The sequence below is a fragment of the Lutjanus erythropterus genome, chromosome 11, assembly GCF_056507025.1.
Source record: "Lutjanus erythropterus isolate fLutEry1 chromosome 11, fLutEry1.hap2, whole genome shotgun sequence".
NCBI lineage: Eukaryota > Metazoa > Chordata > Actinopteri > Lutjaniformes > Lutjanidae > Lutjanus > Lutjanus erythropterus.
In genome coordinates this window covers 31,958,437-31,973,859 of record NC_139327.1, presented here as the reverse complement: position 1 = coordinate 31,973,859, position 15,423 = coordinate 31,958,437, and the positions used below count along the sequence as shown (strand labels likewise).

The following is a 15,423-nucleotide window of genomic DNA, read 5'->3' as shown; positions in this document are numbered from 1 at the left end:
CTCGTCCTCGTGGTGTTGCACATGAAAAACTGACAGAAGCAGTTGTGTCAAGAATGGGAAGAAAAAGAGCCTGAGAGAAGTTCAGACGCTGCCTTCTTTTATATTTCCGCACACGTGACCAGTCACTGTGTGAAGTGAGCATAACTGTCAGATTGTTTGTTTTGGGAACCTGTGATTCAGCCTAAAATATGTCACAGTGAAACCTTCTTTTTATACATTTCTTTAGAATTAGTTTGTTTGAACCTGGCTGCATGTCTGTGTGTGAAATATGGAAATGTTTGCGAGTTTTTAAGAAAATGTGTTTTTGGTGAAAAAAAAAAAAAATGCCTTTTATATCTGCTGTAGTCGACCCCATGTTGCACATTTCTTTCTCTTGCTGTTCTGAACGACAATGTTAAATAAATTATTTGTTTTGTAAATGTTTGTTTAATCTCAGTTTGTTATCAGCCTGATAAGATATAAATCGATCAAATAATATCGCTGAGCAAGGCTGCAGTTCGAGAGACTCGTCAAGGATGAAGTTAAGCGGAGCTCTGTGGGAGCCGAGCAGCTTGAGTATGGACCACAGGCGGCTGTTACATGTTGTCAATGTCGTACATTTATTTGTGTTGACACTTTTTATTGGTTGCTTGTCATGTTAGCGTGTAGAAGTTTAGATTTATTTGGTGTAGCACTAATTTATACACTGAATAGAGATAAAAGTGTTGTATATTGTGCTCAGTTTTTAAGAGTAGTTTAGATTCTTTGCTCTTTGTTGTCTAGTCGTGCTTTTCTTAGAATTATAAAACAAAAAGTCAGCGATCTGTTCACACTATGATGTTTCCCATCAGCCTCTCTGCTCTAGTTTTAAGTGATCAAAAGCTAATCGGTGTCGCACCTGCCTGCCTCTGTGAACCCTTCTCCTTCTGTTTCCTCCTCACAGCTGCGGCATCGACAGGAGGCCGAGCGCCAGCGCCTCGCAGAGGAGGAGCGGCTGCGCAACCAGATGACGGCTCGGCGGGCGAAGGCCGAGGCCGAGAGGAAGCACCAGGAGAGGCTCGTCCAGCTGGCCCAGCAGCAGGAGGAGAGGGAGAGGGAGGAGAGGGAGGAGGCCCGGAGGAAGAAGGAGCTGCTGGAGCAGATGGAGAGAGAGAAGGAGAAGCCCGTCGATCACTCCGAAATGGTCGACCACATGTTTGGTTTCCTGGGAAACTCCGGGCCGCTGCCCAACCAGGACGGACAAGCACCAGCTGGTTTTGAAGTATGTGTTTATGGTTTTTGTAGTTCAGTAAAGATGTCTGACTGAATGCTGTAGTAGCCAGCTTTTGTTCTGATTTAAAGGCCTAGTTTGTCAAGTTTAGTGGCAGAATATGGGCTCTGAACTTTGTTTGGTCTCAGCCAACTCCTGAGAAAAATATCTCATCAGCTTCTTTTTTTCATTAGCTGGCTGCTAATGTGATCACTCTTTCTATTTAAACTGTATATGAGCTGCATCCTCATACGTGATGCACATATTGATTAATTTCTTTATCTGTGTGTATTTTCTTCCTGCTCAGGACCTGGAGAACACTCCTCGCGGTGAGGAGGCTGAGGAGGAGGTGCTGAATGAAGCTCCGCCGTTACCTGATGAGGAAGATGAGGACTTGTCCGAGTACAAGTTCTCCAAGTTTGCGGCGACTTACTTCCAGGGTGTTTCCACTCACACGTACATCAGACGGCCGCTGAAACAACCTCTGCTGTTTCACGAGGACGAAGGAGACCAGCTGGTGAGAACCTAAATCCCTTGTCACCTCCCGACCACTTAGATATTTGAAGCCAGCAGGTCTACTTAAAGGAATTTGAACTGGCTCGTTCTCCTTATTTCTGATGTAAACCTCCTGCCTCGTCCTCCAGGCTGCATTAGCTGTGTGGATCACCGTGTTGAGGTTCATGGGAGACCTCCCGGAGCCAAAATGCCAAATGGTGATTAATGACGGCAGCGAAAAGATCCCCGTCATGACCAAGATCTACGAAACCCTCGGCAAGAGGACCTACAAGAGGGAGCTGCAGGAGCTGCAGGTGGAAGGAGAGGTGAGGTGATATCAGAGTGTTTCAAATGATTCGGTCAGGTCAGTAAGCATAAAAAAAAAAAAGTCATCATCCCTCCATGTTTGTGTCTACAGAACAGCTCCATCGACAGCCAGAAGAGGAACAGCGTCAGACATAAACTCGTGTCTCTCACCTTGAAGAGGAAATCAAAGATCACTGAGGAGGTGAGATTCAAACCAGCAACTTCCTTTTAACTTACCACCAGATTTTGCATTTTATTTTCACAGGAAAACATTGCAGAGTCTCCCAAACACTTTAAGTGTATGGCGACCAGGTCACATGTTTGTCAAGAACTTTTCCTCTTGATTGTCTGTGTCAGGTGACCCGGCGGTTGACAGATGGGGACTACAGCCTTCAGGGGAACAGCATGCTGGAGGACCGACCCACCTCCAACCTGGAGAAACTTCACTTCATCATCGGCAACGGCATCCTGCGGCCCGCCCTCAGGTGACCTACAAGCAGCTGCAGTTTTAGTATCTGAACTTTCTTTAAGTTAAGACTAAGTGTGTCTGATCATGGTGCTTTCAGTGTGACTGCAATCACATCACTGCAACTTCCTGTAGGGACAGTACTGTAATTAAACTCAAATAAAAGCAGTCAGTATCATTCTGCTTACGGTTAAAACATTATCAGGCTTTTATTCTGAAAGGGGCCAGAGCTCTGTTCACTGGTAATTCTAAACAACTTTATGTTTTATATTAAACTGTAACTTTATTATATAATTCTGATTTTCTACAGCTCCGTGTTTGTATCTGGTTTCGTTGAGCTGTTGTTTTTGTGTCTCAGGGATGAGATCTACTGTCAGATCTGCAAACAGCTCACACAGAATCCGTCCAAGAGCAGCCACGCCCGCGGCTGGATCCTGCTGTCTCTCTGCGTCGGCTGCTTCGCCCCCTCCGAGAAGTTTGTCAAAGTAAGAAAGAAACTTCTAAACACACTTCTCACGGGAAGACCACCTGCAGTAAATTGATACTGCAGCCGCCAAGTCCTGTAGTCCATCCCTGACACCCTGATGGGCCCGTTTTTAAACCCAGTGTCGCCTCCGTTTTATTCTCTGCTGTAACTTTCTTCACGTCTGTAACTTAACATAAAATAAATGTTTCACAGTTTGATTTAGGCCAAAGAATTCAGGTGTTGTTTGTTGTCTCAAAGCATCTGAAAATACTGCACAGCGAGGTGCCGCTTTAATGACCGTTTCTTTTCACTGGCTAATCTTCATTGATCCTGTAATCAAAAGCAAGTTTCCCTGTAAGCAAACATGAAAAAGCATTTTATACACAATAAAAACAACTGTAGAACATCGAGAAATTTGGACTGAAGACAGCCGAGGGAAAAAAAAAGTCGTGTTTACTGAAGAAAGGATTAATTAAAATCCAAACGAGGTTATCGACCAGACTGATCAATTACTGAAAACACTCAAGAGTAGACAGCAGCACAACCTCTTTCTATCTTCATCATAAACAGCAAGGAGTTTGTACCAATAAACCAACTAAAATTCAGCAAAGTTATAATAGGGAACAAAGTCATTAAAGGAAAAATCCACCCTTTAAGTTTTAGTCAACTGACCCTTCCTAAGTCCCACCACTTTTTGCTCTGTGGTTCAGTGACAGTTGAGTAAACTTCGTACCCAGCAGAGCCTCGGTCAACTTTCTTATTTCCTGTCTCCTGTACAAAAAACGACATATATACATAAAGTCACATTGCCAGCTAATTTCATCAAAACACTAGTTAAGTAGCTAGCTAACAGTTTACACAGATTAGCTATCTAGTTAGCTAATGTTTTGCTAAAATTGGTTATCAGGTGAACTAGCTATTTTAGCTAATGATCTATGTCCACCAGCTGGCTATTTAGCTATAGAATAGCTTAGAATAGATTAGTTAACTAGGGTTAGAGGTGAGGCTAAAATTAGCTGTCAGATGTATTTAGTTCCTGTAGCTAACAGTTGGTTTACAGTTAAACTTTAAAGATGGCTTTTATTCCCTTCAGTCAAAAAACATCAGTTTTTATCTTTGGTTTGTGTCGCCTCTCCAGTAGAATCTGTTTGTATTTCAGTGTTTCAATCATTTACTTTTACTCTGTCAGTAAAATCTGTTGTTTTTTTCATTTCTCTTTCTCCCCCTCTTTCCCCTCTGTTCTCAGTATTTACGGACGTTTCTAAATAACGGTCCCCCTGGTTACGCTCCATATTGCGAGGAAAGGTTGAGGAGGACGTTCGTCAACCGCACAAGGACCCAGCCGCCATCTTGGCTAGAATTACAGGTACTGAACATGAACTGCAGATACTGAAAAGTCTTTAAAACACTGTAATTTTATTATATAAATTTGTTATATAATTTGATTTGTTTCATTGTTGCATCAAAAGAGCAAGCTATTATTTATTCGTGAAAAGTCTTGAATTAAATTGACAGTTTTAGGGCATAACGATGAATCGCTGTGGAATTTGAATCTGATCTGTTTCGTCCTTTCAGGCCACTAAATCTAAGAAGCCCATCATGCTTCCTGTGACGTTTATGGACGGAACCACAAAGACCCTCCTGGCGGACTCGGCCACCACCGCCAGCGAGCTCTGCAACGCTCTGGCAGACAAAATCAACCTGAGAGATCGCTTCGGCTTCTCGCTGTACATCGCCCTGTTCGACAAGGTGAAACGTGATGCACACAGTTTATCTGTGTTACTTTTGTTTTGAAACAAATTGTATGATGATGCTCAAAATTGAAATTCAGGTTAATCCTTGCATAAGTCAAAAATGCGCGTAGTTGAAGAAACACCTTCATATTTTGACTTGATTAAAATACAGCAGCACTTGCAGACGCTCACTTCACTGTTTTCTGAATGAATCTGTGACACCGCTGTGGTCAGGTGTCCTCGCTGGGCAGCGGCAGCGACCACGTCATGGACGCCGTCTCCCAGTGTGAGCAGTATGCGAAGGAGCAGGGCGCTCAGGAGAGGAACGCCCCCTGGAGGCTGTTCTTCAGGAAGGAGATCTTTAACCCCTGGCACAACCCGGCCGAGGACTACGTCGCCACGAACCTCATCTACCAGCAGATCGTCCGAGGGGTGAAGTTTGGAGAATACCGCTGTGAGAGGGTGAGATTACTTTAATATCGTGATACTTGGATTATGTTACTGCCCGACCTGTTTGTAAGGTAGTTTACTGATTTTTTTTTTTTTTTTTTAGAGGCTCAGTGATATTCTGGTGTTGGTGTACATGTTACATTGTCTGATTTACTGCATGCTTTGATCAAAATAACCACTTTGGAGTTTTTGTAGCCGATCATTTTTTGTCTGTCAATGATGCCCTGCGTGTCCTGCAGGAGGAGGACCTGGCCGAGCTGGCCTCTCAGCAGTACTACGTGGACTACGGCTCTGAGATCCTTCAGGACCGTCTGCTCAGCCTCATCCCCTCCTACATCCCCGACAGGGAAATCACCTCCACTAAGACCGCAGAGAAGTGGGTTCAGCTCATCATCAGCGCCCATAAAAAGGTATCTGCTGCCACCAAAACTGACACCTCTTTGCTGCTTTTTGAACAACTCGTGCGACAGTAACTAACTGAAACTGACTCCGCAGGGATTACACACCAAAAGGAGGCTGAACACGCAGAGGGTGAAGGAGGACGTGGTGGATTTCGCTCGTTTAAAGTGGCCTTTACTCTTCTCACGCTTCTACGAGGCCTTTAAATTCTCAGGTTGGTGAAAACGGTGTTAGTGCTGTAGGTGTCTGTAGGTGTTTTCATGGATAAGATGACACTGTCTGTCCACACAGGACCCAGTCTGCCCAAGAATGACGTGATCGTGGCGGTGAACTGGACCGGAGTTTACTTTGTGGATGAACAGGAGCAGGTCCTGCTGGAGCTCTCATTCCCAGAGATCACCGCTGTGTCCAGTAGCAGGTACAATAACAAACTAAATTATATTCTGTACCTTTATTTGCAATCTAATTAAGAAGAAACTATTTCCACCTACAGTATTACAAATTGTATTTAAATTATATGTGTAGACTGACTCACCTTGCGCACACTGCGGGTATAAGTTCTGCCATCGGTCGCTTGCTTCAACCAGCATTGCAGCATCCACAATCTACGTTTTCAAAGTCCCCAGGAAAGAACAACCTCAAAAAATGGCAAATTAGCGCCAAGGATGCTAAATGTATGAATGTAACCAAGCTAACAACCACTAATACCAGAGGTCGCCTCCTGACATGTAAATGTTCAACCAGAAGTTCCCCCTCATTGCATCCTGGGCTTAGCCATCATGCATTGCTCTCATGCATTTAATGCAAAAAATATATATATAATTACCCGGTACAATACATCAACATTTCATGCATGTAAAAATGATGTTTTGCAAGATTATCATGAACCTGCAGCAATACAGAGCAGACGTTTATCAATCAGAAAGCAGATGCAGCTCATTAAAGTTAATGAAATGAACGTTGAAATTAGTCTGCAGGTATCTCTGATTTGTAAAAGAAATATAACCATAACAATAATGAGCTACAGCTGGTGGTTTGTGCTCAAAGTGAAGAGCAAAAGTGTACTAAAGTGCAAGAATGACACTAATGCTCATTTATCAAAGCTGACGTCAACAAAAATTTGTTTCTTAGGAAGTTAATCCCCAAATTGAAATACTTTCTTTTTTATAGTCCACATTTTACAACTGCTACATGATAAATGACTTGTTTTTCATAATTCATAAAAAGACAGTGGTTAAAGTAAAGTTTCATCTTCCAGAGGGGGTAAACTCCAGGGCCAGAGTTTTACTTTGGCCACCATCAAAGGAGACGAGTACACGTTCACCTCCAACAACGCGGAGGACATCCGTGATCTGGTGGTCGCCTTCCTCGAGGGTCTGAGGAAGAAGTCCAAGTACGTGGTGGGACTGCTGGACTGTCCCAACCCTGGTAAGATCCACTGGTGGCTCGGAAAAAAAAAAAAGAACCATTTAATTCTGGGACACTGATTACATAATTGGTGAAATTTACATGTAATAATTATCTGGCAGCAGGGGCCGATTCCACGTTCCTGAGTTTCTCTAAGGGTGATCTGATCATCCTGGACGAACATGACGGAGAGCACGTGATGAACTCTGGCTGGGCTCACGGCATCAACGACAGGACCAAACAGAGAGGAGACTTCCCTGCTGACTGTGTCTACGTGCTGCCCACCATCACCAGACCGCAGTATGACTTAGTGGTGAGTGAAGCCATCATCAACTGACACCTGGTATCTGGATATTTAACGCTCTTATATTGGTTGGTTCTTGCTCACACACATAATTACACAATTAAAAGGCAGTGGTCACATTACTGAAAACCAGGTTTATGGAGTAACAGATTACATGTAACAGGATTACGTACTCTGGATACAAAAAGGTAACTGTATTCAAGACCCCTCCGCTTCGCGTTGGGATCTTGCATCACCTGGTCGGGGTTTATTTCGCCGCAATGACCTGCTTGTTACACAGCAGACTGCTAAAAAAAAACTAATTGTGCAAAATAAAACTAAACTAAATAAACAAATATTTCTCTTGGAATCAAAGTGCAAACTGACATCTGTTTTAGCTGCGGCTGATCAGAGAGAAAATATAATAAATCATTTTTCAGGTGGAGATTGTTTGTTGTATCTACATCCTTTTTGACCCTGTCTTTCTGCGCCTCAGGCTCTTGTGACGATGACTCCTGATCAGAGGAGAGAATCCATCGGTTTGTCCCACATGAACCTTTCTGACAAAGAGGACAAAACTAAAGCGTACACGCTGGAGGAGTTCTCCTACGACTACTTCAGGTGAGTTTCCTAACCCTTCACGCGCAGATGTAAAGTCCACAGCTGCCCTGTCAGTACGACCGGTACATAGTTTGTGTGCGTTTCCAGGCCTCCTCCCAAGAGCACTCTGAGCAGGGTGATGATCTCGAAGTCCAGAGGAAAAGAGCGTCTGTGGAGCTGCACCAGGGAGCCTCTCAAACAGCCTCTGCTGAAGAAAGTGCTGGCTCACGAGGAGCTCGCTCAGGAGGCCTGCTTGGCCTTCATGGATATCCTTTAAATGGACGGCGAGTGGCTTCAGTTAATAATCGATAATTCACTGCAGCTCTAAGTGTTTTATGTTTGTTGTTTGGTTTATTAGTTTGTCCAGCTGTTCCGTCCTTTGTTGTGCACAATTTATTGATTGATTGATTTAAAGACAAAAATGGTGAAATGTCCAGAGGACTGCGCTGTGATTGGCAGTGCATCATTCTTTAATTTAAAATCGTAATCCTACTAATAATCCCCATCGTGACTAAATGTATCTGTAATCTGATTACATCTTTTTATGAATAACTGTTATGGAATACAGTTAGCATATTTTGTATACAGATTATGTATTCCTGTTACTCCCCAAGCTTTGTTGTGAAACACTTCTTAGCCTGTCAGTGGCAAACACAGGTAACTTAACTTTTTGGATTTATAATCAGTCAGTTTGACCTTAAAATTTGTAAAAAAACAAATTGACCCTGGTTTAAAAAAAATGTTTGAATAACCCTTTAAATCATTAGTTGATCATCAGAATAGTTGGTAATTTAATTTTCTTTGTATAATCAATTATTCAACTAATAGTTTTAGCTCTACATACAGATTTAATTTATATACGTACATGTGTCACTTGTTTTTGTGTTTTCTTGTCATATATATTTTATTTATTGTAGTAAATTATTGCTAAACGACCAAATCTCCTGCATCAAATCGATTTCTTTATGTTAACGGTTGGTGTCCTTGACCTCGGCTGCACCTGTGATGAAGTACATGGGCGACTACCCGTCCAAACGGGTGCGTTCGGTCAACGAGCTCACAGATCAGATCTTCGAAGGAGCGCTGAAGGCCGAGCCGCTCAAAGACGAGATCTTCTGTCAGATCCTCAAACAGCTCACTGATAATCACATCAAGTACGTCTGAAACGCGCTTTCTCTCGCTGCTCTCATGGCGTCATTTTTGTTCCTCTACCTGCTCAGCTCTATCAACAGCAGACAGACAGAATTAGTGATGAACAGAGTGGAGCATTTAGCAGATAGAGACATATTTACAACAGGAACTGGTAAAAAAAACAAAACAAAAATACAGCTATGAAAAAGTGAATACTGGACTTACATTCAATATGGCTTACCTTATTTTTTTTGTGTGTGTGTGTGTGTGTGTGTGTGTGTGTAGGTACAGTGAGGAGAAAGGCTGGGAGCTGCTGTGGCTCTGCACTGGTTTGTTTCCTCCCAGTAACATCCTGCTGCCTCACGTCCAGAAGTTTCTTCAAGCAAAGAAACACTATCCACTGGCTCCAGACTGCATGCAGCGGCTACAGAAAGCCTTACGGTAACACACACAAATATATTCTTTTATGTGATTTTACCAGGTGATACGGTATTACAGCGGCAAAACTGTGACTGTTAGAGCTGGGACTCGCTGGAACAACCAGCTACTCCTGTATTTATTGCTCTTATGTCTTTCGACAGTTGCCTTACAACCAGGGCAACGTCGTTTGATGAAAGCTCAAAATCTTCCCAATTAAGCATCATCAAGGTCTTAAGGTTTTTCTGACCACGTTTGAGGTGGATTTGTTCAACCTGCTGGGAGGAAAACGTCACAGTATAAAACGTTATTTCCTGTTTCCAGTGGGTGGCGCAACTCTTTTTTTTTTTTTAATGGAGCTTCCCAGCAAAAGTTTTTCAAAGGATTGTATAATGTGACAATAAAACCATCTTGAATCTTGAATTTTTTTTAAAGAGTTTACTGGATTTAATCTTGTATTGAACAGAAGATAACAGACATTTGTTCTGTGTTTGACAGCCAAAAAGATTCATATAGGTTATTACAGCTCGTACTATCGTTTTTATTTCTCTGTTTCAGTAATACACACAGTTATATCTAGTATTTTTGTCTTGTTACATCTTTTTAGGTTGTTTTCTTATTGACAGGTCTTGTCACATGTGTTACTTGTTTCATCTTGTATCATATTAATCTTGCTGCATCTTTTTCGTTATTTTTTTTTTAATTTCTTTTTTTACATTTTTTCATTCCATTAAAACTAAAATAACGCCTGTTTTGAAAATGTAAGAAGTGGAAAATAAAAAGCACAGATACCTGAAAAATCTACTCAAGTACAGACAACCGTACAGACTCAAAAGTATTTCTGCTTAGTTACTTCCAACTTCTGCCAGACATCATGTTTTTTCAGTTTTGTAGTTTTCCAATAGAGACTGACCTCTAGTGGCCTAAGCTGAGCATTACAATATTTAATTAATCAGCGTCACCCTACGAATTTAATAGAAAGAAGACTATTTAGGAGTATACTGACAATCCTACTGTCAGGATTTTTAATACCCTGGTATTTGGTAATGCCTTTATACCACCCAAGCCTGGTGTAATTCATCTTTCGTCTCTGTTATTTGTTGCAGAAATGGATCGAGGAAGTACCCTCCTCACCTGGTGGAGGTGGAGGCCATCCAGCACAAGACCACTCAGATCTTCCACAAAGTTTACTTCCCTGATGATTCAGACGAGGTCAGTGACCCCTCATATTTAAAATGTATATAATTATACTGCATATGTTAGTTTTTAAGAAATCATCTCACTTAAAGTGTGACTTTTAAAAGAAGAAACCGTGTACTTTTTGTGCTTATAAATGGTCCGGGTCAACACACTCAGTCATTTCGCAGCCACAGCTTTACTTCTGGTGCAACCTGTAGATTACAGTCTTTAATGTTGATGTTAGCAAACGTCAGATAAATATTACTGTGTAACGGACATTAAAGTCAGTCTGCTGGTTTCATGAATCTTCTCTGATTGTACTTTTGTCAGAGATGGAAAAAATCTACAGTTTTTATTCAAGTATAAGTACAGAGACACGAGTAAAAAGACATGAGATTCACTCAACATCATCAACACTGTTATTCACACAAGTGGCCCTTTTTCCTCATACTTTCAACTCATTTCCAGTATTTCAAAGCAGCCGTCTCAGTTTTGCCCTGTGTGTGTTCGCAGGTGTTTGAAGTGGAGTCGAGCACGAAGGCCAAAGATTTCTGCCACAACATCTCCGGACGTCTCCTGCTCAAATCCTCCGAAGGCTTCAGTCTGTTTGTGAAGATCACCGACAAGGTGAAGACCTGATTATCTGGAATCTAGTAAAAACTGCAAAAGTTTTCTTCAGTAGGAAACACAACATTAACACATTACACAAACCGCTTGGCTCTATCTTGTCAGGAACTTTCCGGTGGCGGTTCTTTTAAATTACTGACAGTGGAGCAAACATGACATATTAAGAGAGTTTTTATTTTTCTGGTCATGTAAGGACTTCTGCAGGTTGTTTTATCTGATGTATTGAAACAGACTGCACATGTAAACATGCACTTTATAAAGACTCTTTGGTTCTGCAGGTCATCAGCGTGCCAGATGGTGACTTCTTCTTCGACTTTGTGAGACACCTGACTGACTGGATCAAGAAAGCCAGACATGTGAAAGATGGTAAAAAAAAAAAAAAAAGATTTGCCTTTCTTATGTTTTGTATCCTCTTGTTGATTTATCTTAGTGTAACTGTTCATCGTCTGTGTGTGTGTGTGCAGGTGTAGTGCCTTCACTGACGTATCAGGTGTTCTTCATGAAGAAGCTGTGGACCAACACTATGCCAGGAAAAGACTCCATGGCCGACTCCATCTTCCACTACTACCAAGTGAGTGACCTCTGTAACAGCAGTAATCAGTGCTGGAAGAAGTAGTCAGATACTTTACCAAAGTAAAAGTACAAATACCTCCAGTGCCTTGACAGCGCCTGTCGTCTCTGTACAGGAGCTGCCTAAGTACCTGCGAGGCTACCACAGGTGTCAGAGGGAGGAGGTGTACCAGCTGGCAGCGCTGATCTACAGGGTGAAGTTCGACGAGGACAAATCCCACTTCCACGGTATGTCCAAGATCCTGAAGGAGCTCGTCCCTCAGGACCAGATCAGACATCTGTCCCCCGACGACTGGAAGAGGGTGAGCTGACAAAAACTGATCAAGTCTTAATGTCTTGATATGTCTTTATTAAATGTAACGCAGTGGAGGCTTTAGTTCCCCGCCATGCTGACCGGAGTTTGTCCTCTGCGTGTCTCCCTCCTCCCCTCTCAGTCCATCATGTCGCTGTTCAACAAGCACTCAGGAAAAACTCAAGAAGAAGCCAAACTCTCCTTCCTCAAAATCATTTACAAGTGGCCCACGTTCGGCTCAGCCTTTTTTGAGGTCAAGGTAAAGAGATTTATATTCAGCTTTTACAAGCCTGTAACTGTGAGCGAACGTGAGTTTTGTCATCGTTTCATTTTTGTTGTTTAGAATAGATTGTTTACAGTGGTGGAAGAAGTACTCAGATCTTTTACTGAAGTAAAATTAGCAGCTGTTTAGAAAAACTCTACAATTAGTCAACTTCAATAAAAGCATTAGCATCAAAATGTGTCAAAAGTAAAAGTAATAATAATGCAAATACATTTCAAAATCACTTTATTATTGGATTATAATTGTTGATGCATTAATGAGTCATTTTAATGTTGCAGCTGGTACAGTAATTGTAATAATAATACATTATCATTTACTAGTTGATTATATTTTGTACTAATTATCTGAATCTGCAAAATAGCTAGTAGCTAATGGCGTCACATAAATGTAACGTGGTAAAAAGTCCAGTATTTTCCTTTAAAAATGTATCAGAGTAAATCTACTTTGGTCCTTTCCACCACTGTTTTTTTCATCACCCTGTGAAAGGTTTTGTTTTTTAATTTTTCTATTTTGTTGTGCAGCAAACAACTGATCCAAATTACCCAGAAACCCTCCTGATAGCGATCAACAAACACGGAGTCAGTCTCATTGATCCGAAGTCTAAGGTGGGTCACCATTTATCATATTTGTGCACATCAGTTAGTTTGATAACAAGAATCAGCATTTCGGAAACAAAGCACTTTTCTGAAATACACATTTAAGTATTTAACTGGAATAGTGTGGTCAGTAGAGCGAAAAGAGAACTGATGCCTTTTAACAGATTTAGCTCACAAGCTAATTTCCTTCTGCAAAATCATAGAACACAGAGCGTTTACTTTAATTCCTGTTTTAGATCAATAGTATAGTTTGTTCACTCACAAAACAACCAGACAACAGCGTGGGACAAAAAAAAAGTCTTGTGGTTTGTGTCAGCTCTTGGCTTTCCCTGTGCAATATTTCAAATGTTTTAAGAACTTCATTACCCATAATCCATCCATAAAATCTGGACCTAGTGACATAGATCAGCAGGAGTTACTAATGTGGGATGGTGCGTGTCATGATTTTTATATCTGATGTTTATCTGAGTGTGTGTAGAGAACTGTAGTGTATCTGAGCTCATCTCCCTCGTTATATTTCCTGCAGGACATCCTCACCACTCACCCCTTCACCAAGATCTCCAACTGGAGCAGCGGCAACACGTATTTCCACATCACCATCGGAAACCTGGTCCGAGGCAGCAAACTGCTGTGTGAAACCTCACTGGTGAGTCACCGACGCCCTGCGATTTTTAGGCTCTTTAATATCAGTTTAAAACCGTGTATCTGACCTTTGACCTCCAACCCCTCAGGGCTACAAAATGGACGACCTCCTGACCTCTTACATCAGCCAGATGCTGACGACCATGACCAAACAGCGAACCTCCCGGGGCAACAGCAAGTGAGCGGACGGCTGGAAACTCATCGATTACGGTCAATCAATCAATCCTGCATTCACTCACACACACACACACACACAGTGTGAATAAATGTAAACAAATTTAATTCATGCAACGACTGTTATTTAAATCCCACTTTTTTAAGTCAGTCCTTTAACTGTGACACTGTACTGCCAACGTTTTCATTCATGTTATTATGTATCGGCCCTGTCTTAAAACTCACATATTGCCTTTAAATTACTTTTTTCCCCACATTCGGCAATTTGGATTTCTTTCTATAAAAAGCATTATAATCACTGTAAACTGCTGCTCATGACCTGCTGTCTCTAGTCTGCATTATTCATCTCGGCACTGTAAAGTTTTATGCAATGGGCTTTTAATGTAACTGTTTTGTGACAGATTAATGCCACGATGTTTTCTCAAATGCTGAAAATCTCTAAAGACAAAAGACAAATTTACAGCCTCTTTTTGAGTTCAAAGTTAGATCTGACCTCTTGTTCTTACTTCAAAACGGTCATTAAAAAAAAAAACAGCTATTACCTGGACCAAAATCCCCAAAGTGACATTTTAATTTGTTTGTCTTGTAAGTAGCTTCATTTTTCAGATACATTATTATTTATACTCAGAGTTGTTATGAGTTTACCAAAACCAGCATCATTTAGTCTCTTTTGAATGTGTCTTAGACCAAACCAAAGGTAAATCATCATTCATCACGCAACTCTTCTTTCATCTGATCAGTTTGTTACAGTTTGCCAATTCACAGTCAAACTCCAGTGTTACAAACAGCTGCAAGTTAATCTGAATTTAAACTTATTTAAAAATAACCTGATGATTTTTTTATTGCAGTGTTAGCATGTGCAGACAGACCATATGTGTGCCACTTCTTTATGTGTTGATCCACCACAGTTAGACTATTTTTAGAACGTGTAAACCTGTACTGTAGATACTGACTGATTTTGTGCTCATGTCTTTTTTTTTTTTCTAAATGTATGAACCATTAGCTTTGATTTTTAAGCATCACTCATAATCATAATTCTTTGTTTATATTAAGGAGAACCACATATCCTGATGTAGACATGAATAAATGACATTTTGCAAAGAGCACAGAGGTTCAGTTCTTTTAAATATGGTTTTATGGAATCAATACATGAAAAAATTTGAATATTCTTTATCGCTTAACTTAAATGGATAGTTCAGATTATTTGACGTGTGGTTGTCTGAGGTACTTAGTAGATGGAGGTTTGCAGAAGCAGCAGGAGTACCGGTATAGGAAGCTAATCAATGTTCGGCTGTGGACGGAGTCAGCAACAACACGTATTTTACACGTCAAAAAAAAAAAAACATCAATACCAGTTTAAGTGTACGCTATATTTAGAATTTTTTCACCACTTTACTTTGCTGTCAGACAACCTTTTCTGATGGGAAACTGCTGTTATATAAACCAAATATCACTCTCTCCAAACCAATAACACTCTCTCCAAACCAACCAAACACCACTGGCAAAATCAGGCATTTTACCTCACAGAATACAGGAGTTGCTGGTCTACAGCTGCCACGATCTGTTAGTTTGTTTGTGTTATTGTTTGGTGAATCTGAACTGACCCTTTAAAACACCAAACTTAAAGATTGAGACCAACAACTCCTGTGTTCTGCAAGATAAAATTACAAATTTCACCA

The 15,423-nt window shown here is 41.1% G+C and overlaps 1 protein-coding gene across 1 annotated transcript in view; it reads left to right on the top strand.

Annotated features, from left to right (window-relative positions):
- Positions 1-13,882, top strand: part of myo7ab (myosin VIIAb) — a 38,304-nt gene extending 24,422 nt beyond the window's left edge. The window contains exons 24-50 of the mRNA XM_084729985.1: positions 923-1,240; positions 1,536-1,745; positions 1,873-2,049; positions 2,142-2,231; positions 2,387-2,514; positions 2,854-2,980; positions 4,208-4,327; positions 4,537-4,710; positions 4,929-5,156; positions 5,384-5,554; positions 5,640-5,757; positions 5,835-5,961; positions 6,802-6,971; positions 7,073-7,263; positions 7,730-7,854; positions 7,942-8,099; positions 8,834-8,987; positions 9,250-9,405; positions 10,488-10,593; positions 11,074-11,187; positions 11,466-11,553; positions 11,652-11,758; positions 11,874-12,059; positions 12,192-12,308; positions 12,854-12,937; positions 13,455-13,574; positions 13,660-13,882. Coding sequence (XP_084586111.1) covers positions 923-1,240; positions 1,536-1,745; positions 1,873-2,049; positions 2,142-2,231; positions 2,387-2,514; positions 2,854-2,980; positions 4,208-4,327; positions 4,537-4,710; positions 4,929-5,156; positions 5,384-5,554; positions 5,640-5,757; positions 5,835-5,961; positions 6,802-6,971; positions 7,073-7,263; positions 7,730-7,854; positions 7,942-8,099; positions 8,834-8,987; positions 9,250-9,405; positions 10,488-10,593; positions 11,074-11,187; positions 11,466-11,553; positions 11,652-11,758; positions 11,874-12,059; positions 12,192-12,308; positions 12,854-12,937; positions 13,455-13,574; positions 13,660-13,752 — 3,957 coding nt within the window. The 3' untranslated portion in view covers positions 13,753-13,882. The remainder of the gene's footprint in view (positions 1-922; positions 1,241-1,535; positions 1,746-1,872; positions 2,050-2,141; positions 2,232-2,386; positions 2,515-2,853; positions 2,981-4,207; positions 4,328-4,536; positions 4,711-4,928; positions 5,157-5,383; positions 5,555-5,639; positions 5,758-5,834; positions 5,962-6,801; positions 6,972-7,072; positions 7,264-7,729; positions 7,855-7,941; positions 8,100-8,833; positions 8,988-9,249; positions 9,406-10,487; positions 10,594-11,073; positions 11,188-11,465; positions 11,554-11,651; positions 11,759-11,873; positions 12,060-12,191; positions 12,309-12,853; positions 12,938-13,454; positions 13,575-13,659) is intronic.
- Positions 13,883-15,423: the final 1,541 nt, after the last annotated feature.